The sequence below is a fragment of the Amblyraja radiata genome, chromosome 5 (assembly GCF_010909765.2).
Source record: "Amblyraja radiata isolate CabotCenter1 chromosome 5, sAmbRad1.1.pri, whole genome shotgun sequence".
In the NCBI taxonomy this organism is placed as follows: Eukaryota; Metazoa; Chordata; class Chondrichthyes; order Rajiformes; family Rajidae; genus Amblyraja; species Amblyraja radiata.
The window spans coordinates 86,362,770-86,377,168 of record NC_045960.1 but is presented as its reverse complement, the minus strand read 5'-3'; the positions used below and the strand labels follow the sequence as shown (position 1 = coordinate 86,377,168).

Sequence of the window (14,399 nt, the reverse complement as noted above, 5' to 3'; positions counted from 1 at the left end):
TCATGAATGAAAATACAGAAGAGAAAGGTCGGAGCCACATTGAAATTCTATGAAATATCAGTTAAGTCACAGCATTGTATTTAATTCTGGACATCACCCTCTCGGAAAAATATGAAGGCTCTGGAATGGATTGAGAAGGAGTTCACTGAATCAGTAACAGTTATTAAGTATCTTAATTCCAATCTTTGGATAGGGTATAGAACATGGAACACTTTTCCACGGAGTAAAGAAGATTGAAAGAAGAATTGACAAAAGTATACAAAATCATGACTGGTTTAGGCATGGTAAATAGGAAAATTATGGCTCCATTGTAAGAAGAATCACATACTAGTGAAGCTAGAGAAAATGAGCAAACCATCTAGGGAGGATGTGAGAGAAGACTTCATTTTTACACAGTGGGTTTATAATCCGGATTGGGCTAATTGTTATAAAAATATAGCGGCAGCAAGTTTATTCAAAATGGAACTGGACAAATATTTGAAAGCAAACCATTTTCAATGGCTCAGACTCTGAGCATCAGAGAAAGAGTGGGTGAATAGGAAACAGGCACGGGCCTACTGGGCTGAACAGCCTCCTTTTCTAGTTTCCTGGTCTTTTGATTCTATGCGTTGCTACAACTGCAGACCACCAATTGTTTTACTGGATGATTCCTTCAAAATATTGCCGTTGTATCATGTCATTGTTTGGGGGAATGTATAATATAGCTATTTTTTATTTTGGAACTTACCATGTGTGGCAGTTGGATGTTGGCCAAGCTATGGATTAGAGACTGACTTAGATTGGCCAGCTCATGCAGAAGGGACTCATTCTGTTGTTCAATTACTTTATTTTCGTCTTCTATCGTCTTTAGGTTGTTCTCCATTGTTGTTATCTGGAAAGTAAGGCATCCAATATCAATTAGCAATCTTAAAGTTAGTCTTACTTTACGAACTGATCACTTTAAAACATACTTCACCATTCAATACATTTAGAGCATCTTATGTTTACAGCAATTTTTATTTTTAAATATAAGAGTTACAATACCCATTTGTGGCCTTAAAGGAAAACATACTTTACCATTCAGTAATTTAAAAGCTAAAGCATCATTCACCACAATACCTCTAGCCTACAATTACTAAAGCAATACCAACTATTAATCTTAAACAAAAAGCATACAATAGTAATTAGTAATCAAAAATATAACACCATTGTTAAACTAAAAACTAAAATATATTAATAATCCAATTAATAACAAAACAACATAAATTAAAACACCATACTGAAGAACGATGCAAAAATATAGGGAAAAGTTCCAAGCCAATTTAAGAAGCCAATGGCCTTGAAATTCTGCTGTGTGAAGATTTGGATTTGAGTATCTTCAAAACAATTCCTTTATTTTGAACAATTTCACATCTTTGTTAGAAGTGTGAATAAAGGAATGGCATGTCCATATAAATTAAATGTTAGAATGGTAATCTTTGTACAGAATCATTTCAAGGCCAAGGTGAATTGAATTAGATTATAGGTTAGAGGTTAAATCACAAATTCTTCACGTTTGGTTAATTTGGTATGAGTGGCCTGTCATTTAAAAATCGCTCCTGCAAAGCCTGGAAATAAGTGTTGGCAATATTAGGGCCACGTACTTCTCTATGATATCCCTCAGGCCTCGATTTTATCAACTGCATTAGTCTATTTGAAATAAACAGATCAATGCCTTTGTTAAAATACTGCACAAAAGAATATCATGCCTGCATTTTGAATGTTGATCTACTAATATCACCAACAATAATTTCAAAGCTTGTGTCTATGCCAGCTTTGTGAAAATCAGGCCATCAGCTCCCCACCGTACTTCAAAACAAAGTGTGTGTCTCTGGCTGGAGCCCAGTAATTGATTGGGAAGCCAATGAGAGGCATTCAGTTTCAGACAATTTAGTTCCAGAGTCTAATCGATGGAAATTTGGCAGTTTTGAATGACCCATTCATGGTTATCTAATCTGATGATGCATTCATTTGGTCTGGCATTGCTGATGGGCTGATAATGCTGCATCCAGTCCCAGGTTGTACAAAATGAATTATGCACATACTTTCCTATGAGATACAGTAAGGGAGGTCGGGTTGGGAAGGGAGTGGTGGAATTATAATTATTGTTGGTTGGTGGCCAAGGAAACTTCATACTCTTGGAGATTATCTCTATTATACCTGGTAAATTAGAATATAAACACCTTTCTTTCCTTTTTTGTTAACAGATGTTCTTAATATTGTTAATAATATGCACTTGGTACTAGTTTAATAATTCACCACATTGATGTGGGTTCACATTCTGGTGTTCTCAGCCAGGCAACTGTGAAAACTGCAGAGCAAAGGCTGGCAGATTCTTCCCCACCGGCTCAGACCTAAAACGCCATCATGCAAGTCAACCTGGGACACTCCGGAAGAGCTCTGAGTAGCCTGCTACAAAGTGGCAAAGACAGCAGATCACCTACCCCCCTCTCAGCCAGGGATTGATGCATGGTGTGGGGGACCTAAAGGAGGGAAAATATAAATGAATAAATGCTTTCTATCATATTATAGTCAAGTCAATTATTATAGAGAATTTCAGTTGAAGAGCACTTTGAGACTGCTGATTCATTGGCTATCAAACTTCAATATACATTAGTTCCACAGTATACAACATGAGCAATACAATATGACAGTGAATGAGGTTTACAGTGACTCAAGCGCAAAGTATGCTTGGTACCTTGCAATAGGTGTGAGTTAAAGTTAATTTGCACAAATCCATTCAAATACCGAGGGTGCATTTATATTGCCTCTTTTATGTCACTGTGAAGTAGCTTCCCCTTTACAGTAACCTCAAAATGACAGTATAACTCTTAAGTCAGGCCCAAGGCTCACTCTCACCACTTTGATTTGATGCCATATTGGGTCAACATGTTGGTCTCATTATTATCATTGTACAGGGTTAATCCATTATTGTACCAAGAACAGGATGTTCTTTGCTTGCATTTAAAATATTTCCCCATTTGTAATGGACTTAAGCAAAGTTTTAAGATAGCTTGTGCTCCCACTTACAGTTTCAAACCATTGGAAGGTTTACCGAACAGAAACTGAGCTGTTCTGGTCTCCAGAAAGTAGTTCATAGTTTGTAGAATAACTGGTTATAGGTCAAGCTCCACACAATGTCTGTTTCACACCATGAGCACCTGCATAAGTAACAATCTGATAGGCTGCCAAACATAGCGAGGGGCTCTATATCTAACGGGTGGCGCATGTCCTACATATCGTCTCAATCCACTCTTGCCAAGTGGGAAGGGTGGATGGAAGGCCTTAAGTTAGATCAATTGATGAGTTGTGGTTGGAAGGAAATGCCAGTATTTGTCCACATTTAGTTTGTGGGGTTGGATGGAGAGGGATGGGTTCACAATAGAGGGACCAAGTAATTACTTTGCTGGATGTCAACTGATTACACAATAGTTGATTGTTACTTATGTCTGATGTTAAACAGTACCTTTTACCAAAAACGCTAAATGTTTCAGCATGCAGTGAATACAAAGATTTGTTTTTAAACATTGCTACCTGGGTTCTAAGCTTGATCATATCTGCTTCCACCTGGGAATTAGATTCATTTAATTCCTTAATTTCTTCATCCAACTGTTTGATTTCTTCATCATTCTCTATCCCTAGGGAATAAGATTATGTTAAACATTACAATTAATACATGGAACCACACATAACTCAAAATTAAACTTGACTCACCAATTACTAAAACTACCTTGATGTGTTTTGTTCATGTGTTTTGTAGCCAATGCCTACTATGTTCTGTTGTGCTGAAGCAAAGCAAGAATTTCATTGTCCTATCAGGGACACATGACAATAAACTCACTTGAACTTGAACTTGAACTTGATGTTTTCTAAGGTAGACTCTACTTCCTCGGAAGGCTAAGGAAATTTGGCATGCTCTTTCCGGACCTAATGACTTTTATCAATTTCTACAAATTGTCTACCTTGATGTTTTCTAATGTATTTACTCAACTAAAGATACTAACCATGATTTTCTTTTATGGGCTCATCACTATAGTTATAATCACTTATGTTAGTGCAAGTACAAATTTAACAAAAATGTAGTCTTAAATACTCTTAATCCTGACACGGGAATTCATATTTAGTTATAGTGCTAAAATGAACCAGCCTGATGTAAGTACACAGCCTGGCCTGTATCAATGGTGTTGAAGTCTAACTGGTTGAGAACTCAAGTTCCGCGGTATAAATATCACCATCAATTTGTCCTGGTCCAATCAAATGACTCTGGCATGCTCTTATCTGACCTAATGACTCTTATCAATTTCTACAAATGCACCACAGAAAGCACATAGAAAGCACCCAGAAAGCATTGGATGCTTCAGAAGATTGAGGGGGTATCTTATAGAAACTTACAAAATTCTTAAGGGGTTGGACAGGCTAGATGCAGGAAGATTATTCCCGATGTTGGGGAAGTCCAGAACTAGGGGTCACAGTTTAAGGATAAGAGGGAAGTCTTTTAGGACCGAGATGCGAAAATCATTTTTTACACAGAGAGTGGTGAATCTATGGAATTCTCTGCCACAGAAGGTAGTTGAGGCCAGTTCATTGGCGATATTTAAGAGGGAGTTAGATGTGGCCCTTGCGGCTAAAGGGATCAGGGGCTATGGAGAGAAGGCAGGGATGGGATACTGAGTTGGATGATCAGCCATGATCATATCGAAGGGCCGAATGGCCTACTCCTGCACTTATTTTCTATGTTTCTATGGTTGGTACAACAACTGCTCTAAGACCACATAAAATTGTAACTGCAGTCCAGTCCATCACATAAACCAACCACCCCTCCATCGACTTCATCTATTCTTCAGGCTGCCTCGGGAAATCAGCCAGCATAATCTGGGATCATTCAAACCCCCTCTTCTCCCATCACTCCTCTCCCGCTGGGCAGAATTTACAAAAGCTTGAAAGCACGTGTCACCGGATTCAGAACAACTTCCATGCTGTTATTAGACTCTTAAAAGGAACTCTCATATGCTGGGGAATGTTTCCATGTTGAACGACTGTGACTCTAATGAATCGTACACCCACTACTGCTCGCAAGACTTTGCACCACAGCAAAGCCAAATCACTAAAAAGATACAAAGTGCTGGAGTAACTGAGTGGGCCAGGCAGCATCTCTGGAGAACGCGGATGGGTGACGTCTGGGGTTTTGACCCTTCTTCCGAGTGCCACTAATTTGTGCTGTCACTAATTTATCTGTTGCTGCTGTTGCTTGTCTCAGAGAGGCCATCCCTCCACAAATATCCAAAACAGTAGAACAGGAAATTATATTAAAAATTAAGAAATTAAATGTATGGAAAAATATCTAAGTGATAGAAATTAATTTAAATCATTAGATTGTGTAAAATAAAAAGTTTATCTGCATTTACCAATCCAATCAAAGTTAACACACTCATTCAAAGCACTGGGGCCACAGTACATATTCCAACTGCAGCAGGAGTAGTAGAAGGGGTTGAATGCAAAGTATGTCTGGCACCTCAGCTCAGTACATCTGAGCGCCCATCCCCTAGTCCCGTGACAGAATGGAGGATCAGCTTTGCTGCCGTCTGACCTCTGGCACATTCTGTGATTCAGTGCAGGGGCACAAAGGTCAGCTATAGATTGTGGAGAGGTTACTTCTGCATTTGAAAATGAACAAAATCTGCTGGTGCTTGAAGACTGAAATTAGAATGCTGGAAACGCCCAGCTATTAAGTATTACCACGTGTGTAGGATGAAACTGTAGATGCTGGTCTACCCCCAAGATAGAGTAGCTCAGTGGGTCAGACAGCATCTCTGGAGAAAAGGAATAGGTGTCATTTCGGGCCTGCTTGAGTCTGATGCAGGGTCTCGACTCGAAACATCACCTATTCCTTTTCTCTAGTGATGCTGCCTGATCTTAAAGCCCTCCGTTTCTTCCTCGATTGCAGAACTAGCCAATCCCCGTCTACTGATACTGATACTCTCCTCCACCCAGCGGAGCTGGTCCTTACCCTTAATAACTTTTCGTTTGTCTCATTTGTCTCATTTTTGTCCCATTTCCACCAAATACAAGGCGTAGCTATGGGCACGCGCATGGGCCCCAGCTATGCCTGCCTCTTTGTGGGGTACGTCGAACAATCCTTGTTCGAGGCGTACCGTGGCCCTATCCCCAAACTCTACCTCCGCTACATCGACAACTGCATTGGTGCTACCTCCTGCACCAACACACAACTCACTGACTTCATCCATTTCACCACGAACTTCCATCCGGCACTCAAATACACCTGGACCATTTCCGATATTTCTCTACCATTTCTTAACCTTACTATCTCCATCGCAGGTGATAAACTACTGACGGACATCCATTATAAACCCACTGACTCCCATGGCTATCTGGACTACACTCCTTCCCACCCTGCTTCCTGTAAGGACTCCATCCCCTACTCCCAATTCCTCTGTCTACACCGCATCTGCACCCAGGATGAGGTGTTCCACACCAGGGCATCAGAGATGCCCTCATTCTTCAGGGAGGGGGGGTTCCCCTCTTCTACTGTAGATGAGGCTCTCACCAGGGTATCTTCTATACCCCGTAAATCTGCTCTCTCCCCATCCCTCCACTCGTAACAAGGGTAGAGTGTCCCTTGTTCCCACCTTCCACCCCACCGGAAATAAACCTCCAACATTTTCGCTACCTCCAACGTGATCCCACCACTTGCCACATCTTCCCATCTCCTCCCCTGTCTGCTTTCCGCAGAGACCGCTCCCTCTGTAAATTCCTGGTCAATTTGTCCCTTCCCACCCGAACCACCCCCTCTCCTGGCACTTTCCCTTGCAACCGCAGGAAATGCTATGCTTGCAGCTTTACCTCCCCGCTTGACTCCATTCAAGGACCCAAGCAGTCTTTCCAGGTGCTGCAGAGGATCACCTGCACCTCCTCCAACCTCATCTATTGCATCCGCTGCTCTAGGTGTCAGTGAGACCAAGCGTAGGCTTGGCGATCGCTTCGCGGAACACCTCCGCTTGGTTCGCAATAACCAACCTGATCTCCCAGTGGCTCAGCACCAACTCCCCCTCCCATTCCGAATCTGACTTTTCTGTCCTGGGCCTCTTCCATGGCCAGAGTGAGGACCACCGTAAATTGGAGGAGCAGCACCTCATATATTGCTTGGGCAGTTTGCACCCCAGCGGTATGAACATTGATTTCTCTAATTTCAGGTAGTCCCTACTTTCTCCTCCCCTTCTCAGCTCTCCCTCAGCCCACTGTCTCCATCTCTTCTTCCCGCCCCCCCCCCCCCACCCTCACATCAGTCTGAAGAAGGGTCTCGACCGGAAACGTTGCCTATTTCCTTCGCTCCATCGATGCTGCCTCACCCGCTGAGTTTCTCCAGCATTTTTGTCTACCCTGATTTACTCTAGTATTACCAAGTTTAGTTTAGTTTAGCTTAGGGATACAGCGTGGAAACAGGCCCTTCGGCCCACTGAGTCCACACCGATCAGCGATCCCCACACATTAACACTACCCTACACACACTAGGGACAATTTACACAAACACCAAGCCAATTAGCCTACAAACCTGTACATCGTTGGGGTGTGGGAGGAAACCGAAGATCTCGCAGGAAACCCACGCAGGTCACGGAGAGAACGTACAAATGCCGTACAGACAGCACCCGTAGTCGCGATCGAACCCGGGTCTCTGGCACTGCAAGCAATGGAAGGCAGCAACTCTACCACTGCACCACTGTGGTACCCCACGACTAAATTGGTAATATAATGTTTTTTTAGCTCAATTTGGGGACGGTACTGGTTGTCACATTATCAAAAACCTAGCAGCGAAGAAGAAGCTATCAAAAATCATTGGGTTGAAACCCAAATTGTGAGTTTACAACCTTCAGGTAAAAGCAAATAAAATGTGATTAAGTCCAAGCCATGAGCCACAGACAGACAATAAAATCGAACACATCCCAAAGCTGGAACACTCAGTGAATGGTCAACATGTAAGCGTCAGCAGCACTGAGTGTGTTACTGATTGCTAATTGATGCTTTAAAAAGGAAACTAGACAAGCAATTGAGCAACGTAGACACAAAGTGTCCAGCTGGTCAGGGGACATCTCTGGAGAAAAGGAACAGATAATGTTTTGGGACAGATCCCTTCTTGAGACAAATGAGCAAGAACGTAATTGAAGGAAATATATAAGAGGGGTAAGATGAAAAATGGAGGGAGTAGGTTCAAACAGAGCATAAGCATGGTGACAGACTTGTTGGATGAATTAGATTACTTCTGTCCCCATGATTCATGTAATAAAATGTAATATTAATTGTAATTTACAATTGTGTGTCCACAGAAAAAAATTACTTGAAAGCTATTGGCCCTATTAAGATGTGATGGGAGATCAGTCACTCCGCATCAAAGGTGGGCTGGAGCTTGGAGCCGCCCCTGAGCCGTGCCCTTGGCTGACTTTTACTTTGCCAAACAAAGAGGTTAAGAACAGCCAAACTGTTCCAGGTGCATTGAAAAGCCCTTTGTTCTTGTGGTTTATAAATGCTCCCAAAGCATTTATTCATGTTCGGCTTAAACAGCCAGTAAAATCAACTTATTTCTATTAAAATTCCTTTCATACCCTTAAATTTAATATAACGCTTTATGTACAGTGACAGCTGAGTGAACATTTTAAATAGAGAAATGTTAGTATTTCATAAATTTGTATTGATATTTTTTCAGATGGTTACGGACTGCACACTTCTGACTATAAATTCAAATTATATGGTCATTGGCAGCGTACAATGATATCAATGCTTTTTTCATTTAATTCAAAACTCCAGTATATTCTTTTAATATGATCAAATTTCTGGGTTGGCATGTTCTTCCTTCAAAGTAAAGAGGCTTCCCACATCCATAGGACGGCTTCTTTTACTGCCCTAAACATCAATATTGGGCATTGAACTGTAATGGAAACAAGAGTGGAAGCCATGCAGGCCTTAAAGGTAAGTTGCAACATTCAGAAACTCCATGAGAGTTTCATAGAACTCCCAGAAATATTATTTGGAAATCTAATGGATTTTATGGATTTTATGGTGCCAGCCAGCCAGCTGACATGCATTTAATTATTTTTTTTTACACACACATATATGCTGGGCAATTTATAGAATCCATCACCCACAAATGTGCCCATGCTATGAATTGCAAAGTCTGCAGCATTTCAAGCACATTTGTCACCTGTGCGGTCCATCCTTGCAAAGAACTAGTGATTGGCTAAGATTGTTGTGCAAAACCCGGGTTCAGGAACAGGGCCAGGTTCCAAGTGCTGGCATAAAGAAATGTGGTGCAGGAGGTGGGAGATTGTTTGAATATATGGTTTCTCTTTGTATTCCAGTTGGCATGGAAGAGGAGAGGAGAGGAGCATTCCCATCTGTACAATACGCCAAAAATCGATGTCATCTTTGCCAACACGCAACTGCCTCTTGCGATAGTGGCTTCAAAGCAGCTGCTCTGGAAGTAATTACACCAGCTACCCCTGGCAAAAGTATAACCCTCAACCACTTTGAGCTGTCAGGAAATAAATCTCACTGCAAGGATTTCAAAAATTCACTTGCATCAAATTTATGTTGTTGCACCCTCTTCAGCCATAGCTTCACTCATCTGAAGAGCCTCACAGGTAATCTTACTGCAGTACTGATCAAACACAGAACAGGGGTAAAAAGATATGTACTCTACACATAGCACCTTGTTTTTCAGGTCTACCTGAATACCTATCTCTGCCTTTCTGTAAGATTATTTTTATGTTCCCTCGGTCCTATTTCCCTGCCTGTGAATGGCATTCTCATTCACTCTCACATTACATCGCAACTAGCTGCCTTTCCCCATGTATTTATCCTTATATATGTCAAATAAATAGCTTGTTTGCATTTACTCCCCATCACAATAGGTTTTACCACCCTTCTGGTATGGTTTGTATTCTATAAGAATTGCAGATTAATCTCACCCACTGAGTTACTCCAGCACTTTGTGTTTTGCATGGACTTGGTCCTCTGAGTTGTAATAACACTGTCTCGCGGTACGAGTTCATTCCAAGAGCTCTCCCGAGTTTAAAAAAAATCAAACCCGTGGTAAGAACGGAGAATGAACGTAGCGGGTACGTCGCAGCTCGGGGACGTCTCTTAGCGCTAATGGCAGATACTCGGGAAGACTCGCTAACGGCAGGTAAGCACGGTAAGACTCGTGAAGATATTTCAACATGATGAAAAATGTCCACGAGAGCCCGAGTACTGATGAGTGGCCATTACCGTAAATCTCCGAGTTCGAATCAGGGCAAACTCGGGAGAACTCTTGGAATAAACTCATACCGTGAGATAGGGGTTTTAGGCCAGACCTCTGTACTACAAATCTGGTAATTTGATAATGGAACCACAGCCATAGTTCTCAATGATGAGGAGCTGCTTTGTGCTACATGAGGTTGTTGTTTAAAAATAGCTACCCTTTCAGTAAGTGATTGAGAGAAAGATATTGAGATAGATAGTTCTACACAACTTGGGAAGGCAAAATTAAAGAATCATTACGAATGGGTGTGTACTTCCTGGCCACTGTCTATTGGGAAGCACTAAAAACAGTATGAATGCAGGTCACCAGTACATTGCTACCAGGAAAAAGTGCTTGGACATTTTTGATAAAAGATAATAAATGAAATGCAACCAAACCTTAAATGTCACATTTTAGAACCAACCCCAATCATAAAAAGTCATGATTGATGTTCTCCATATATTTCATTTATATTACAAATTCCCCACTTTATGCTCATTCAGTGAAGATTTTATAAATTAATTATGTATGATTTACTCCTAATGTGTAATAAAAACCATTGCAAAGTTGTTCATTTTTGCCATCTGCAAACGTTTGCTGATTTTCTATTTAAAAGGGGAAACATGCAGCCGTTGAAGCTTCTTAAAACCACGTTCAAATATAAAATATTAACAAAATGGGAAATGATTTAACATCTAAGCTGACTGCAGAATAAATGATTCAGGTGCTTAAACATAATATATAATTAAAAATCCTGATTTGAGTACTTAAATATTTAATAAGGCTTAAACCATGCTGAAATTTTCTTCAGCTGTTAATATTACCAAAGTTCAATGAGACCAATAGATCATGCATGCAGAGGTACAGATGATTCAAATAGCCTTTGTCTCCATCAGGATTGTGTATTAACATTTTACTCAGGTTGACAACTTTTCTGTGTATTGTTAATCTGTGATTGGAAGCCTACACAGAACAGTAGGAGTCCTGCATGCCACAGATCAGAGAGATTTGGACTGCAAGCGCTCCTATTATCCGAAGCTCGAGAACCACTAGTTGATGTATACAATTGGTCTCACCCTCTCGGAGATATTCCCTTTGTTCTATTTATCTCTCCCTATCCTCACAACTCTTGAAAGCTAACTATTTTTCTCTATCCTGCTTCTCATGAAAGGTCCTGATCTGGAAACATCTACTCTTTTTCTGCTTTTGGTTCAGATTTCTAGCATCTGTAGCTTCTTATTATAATTATGTTTTCAATTTAGTTTCATTGATAAAGAGAGAAGCCTGGTAAACCCAAGCCAGCCCCAATCTGAAGAAGGGTCTCAACCTGAAATGTCACCAATTCCTTTTATCCAGAGATGCTGCCTGACCCGCTGTGTTACTCATGCATGTTGTGTCTATCTTTGGTGTAAACTAGCATCTGCAGTTCTTTCCTACACAATAATTATACCATTTATTTTCAGCTCCGCATTTACCATTGATATTCTCTCTTACACTTACTTAAATTCACAGTTCTTTGGCTCAGGGGCATTTTACACAGATGATCAATGAACTGTTGAAAAATGTACTTTATATCCTTGATCAAATCATGGTAGGTGCAAAGAAAGCAGGACTATTTGAAGAATTAACTTTAAATGAAATGCTAGTGATTTTAAGCACTGAGCCTAGCCGCACAGGTTAAGGCAAACTACTGCAGTACCAGTACTCAGGATCTCAGAATCAGCCTCCAAAAATCAATGAAACGCAGGCTATTCAGATTTTCTGGTCTGTTTAATTTACTGCAGCTTCCCATTCTCCATAGCTCTATCCTAACCTTGACTATCACTCGGTCGGCTAAGTGTCTGTACTGTCACATGATGGCTAGGAAATTAATGTGATTGCAGAAAAGCCTTGGCCGGCTAGACTTCTGCCAGTAAGTCTTTAAAAAAACCCGACTCAACAAATTCACCCTGCAGAACACTGATGTGATTAGCACTTCCATTTGATCTTGTTTGAAGAAATATACCAAAGCAATGGGTGAACACAGATTTTTGTTAATTTTGCAAAATGGGCTCATGGCAAATGAATAGCTTCTACACTGTATTGATCTTACATGTATTAGAACTTTAAAGTTATTACTACGCAACACCTCAAAATGTATTATCAATTTGTTCACTTATTGGATATAGTAGGTGGCTGAGAATGTATGAAAACAGAAATGACATGACTCTCGAACCTATCGGGGTATTCGCTAGAGTAATTTACTCTTGCAACCTAATCTGAGGTTAGATTATAATTTGAAAACCCATGCACTTATTTCCTTCTTAGGTACGACATTGCAATGTTCATTGGGATCCATTTGGTTCATAATTAAGATATTTTTCTGATGACAGGTTAACCGTGTGCTCTATTTCCTTCAAACATGGTGGGATTTCAGAATTAACAATTGTGATGCATTTCCTGCAAAGAATGACATGCTATGGGGAAACCGATTATTAGGATCACATCGAGAAATTAACAGGAACCATGGGTATTCCACCGCGAAATAAAATAAATGCTGTTTCAATAGCACCACTTTTTTTTTGTTGCAATTATTATTAGCTTGGCATATTGCACAAGAGCCAACACCTTAGAAGAATGTAATTTTACACCAGTTTAGATATACCTTTTCTTTCGATGCCCTGACCGTAATTTTGAAACTGCACAGGCAGGCGGATATGTCTATGATGAAGCATTTGGCTGTTTGCGGTCAGTAACTTTGTCTCTGATTCCCGTATCCCATTGCCTCTTGCCAAGAAAAATAAAACTCTGCTTGTCAGCCCCGGACATTGACATTTATCACAGTGGAATGGGTTAAAGAAGCAAAACTTTCTGCCTACTTAATAAATCACAGTGTCATTAATAAATGACACTGCCAATAGTTGACCCATGTTTGAAAATGATTTCATATATTCATTATACAGAGTTTTCTTTTCTCAAAAATGCATGGATTATTTCCAAGATTCCTAAAAAGCTGCAGGTTTGCTTTATCCATTCTGCCAATATGTAGTTAATTCTCTTGTATTCCATCCTGGGCTGAATCATGCTGGGTGTGGTCAGTGGTTCCGAAAGGAACTGCTGGCACATGTGATCACTCAAAAAAATCAATGGAAAAATGGAAAATAAATAATGGAAAATTTAAATGATCAAAAGCGCTAAAAGACAATCAAAACATTTAACTGTGCGTAAGGACACAAAGTGCTGGAGTAACTCAGCGGGTCAGGCAGCATTGTAGAGGGATTGGACAGGCGACGTTCAGGGTGAGGGCCCTTCATCAGACTGACAGAGTAGGGGGAAGAAAGCTGGAAAAGAGAAGTGGGGATGCACAAAGTGATAAGTGGATACAGGTGAGGCAAGTCTAAGTGCCGACTAGGCAACTATTTCTCCGCACACTTGTGCTTGGTTTGTGCACATTTTTGTCCTGGGCCTCCTCCTTTGCCAGAGTGAAGCTGCATGCAAACTGATGGAGCAGCACCTCATAATTTGCTTGGGTAGTTTGCAACCCAATGGTATGAACATTGAATTCTCCAGTTTTAAAACCGCCCTATTCCCCTCTCAATCCCCTACACCCACCACCACCACAGTGGAGCACACTCATTTCCCAATCATCTTCCACCATGCATCTTAGTTGCCAATTTGCTTCCAGCCTTTGCCACTTGCTCCAACCATCTGCCAATCACAGCTCCCCCTCTCACCACTGAAGAGGGTTCTCAACTCGAAATGGAACCTATCCTTGTTCTCCAGAGATACTGCCTGACCCAGAAGGAAGACACAAAATTCTGGACCCATTCCTTCTCTCCAGAGATGCTGCCTGTGCTGTTGAGCTACCCCAGCATTTAGTGCCTACGTTCGATTTAAACCAGCATCTGCAGTTCTTTCCTACACATTTTGTCCACTCCAATGCCTGACCCAGAGTTATTCCAGCACCATGTATCTTTTTTTTGTAAACCAACACCAGCACTTGTGCATTTTTTTTGTAAACCAAGATCTGCATTTCCTTGTTTCTCCACCTTGAGGGACTGTCCCACTTATGCGTAAGTGGGACAGGCCCTTAACACTTGCCAGCTTTGCC

At 41.0% G+C, this 14,399-nt stretch overlaps 1 protein-coding gene across 9 annotated transcripts in view; it reads right to left on the bottom strand.

Moving 5' to 3' along the window:
* The window catches only part of myt1l (myelin transcription factor 1 like), a 438,397-nt gene that overhangs the window by 19,980 nt on the left and 404,018 nt on the right, over positions 1 to 14,399 (bottom strand). For 7 of the 9 annotated variants that reach the window (XM_033021668.1, XM_033021674.1, XM_033021675.1 and 4 more), the window contains 3 exons: positions 3,553 to 3,656; positions 2,463 to 2,501; positions 728 to 871 (listed from right to left, as the gene is read on the bottom strand). In XM_033021668.1, the coding sequence (XP_032877559.1) occupies positions 728 to 871; positions 2,463 to 2,501; positions 3,553 to 3,656 (287 nt within the window). The remainder of the gene's footprint in view (positions 1 to 727; positions 872 to 2,462; positions 2,502 to 3,552; positions 3,657 to 14,399) is intronic. The other 2 variants (XM_033021673.1, XM_033021676.1) reach the window with 1 other exon arrangement.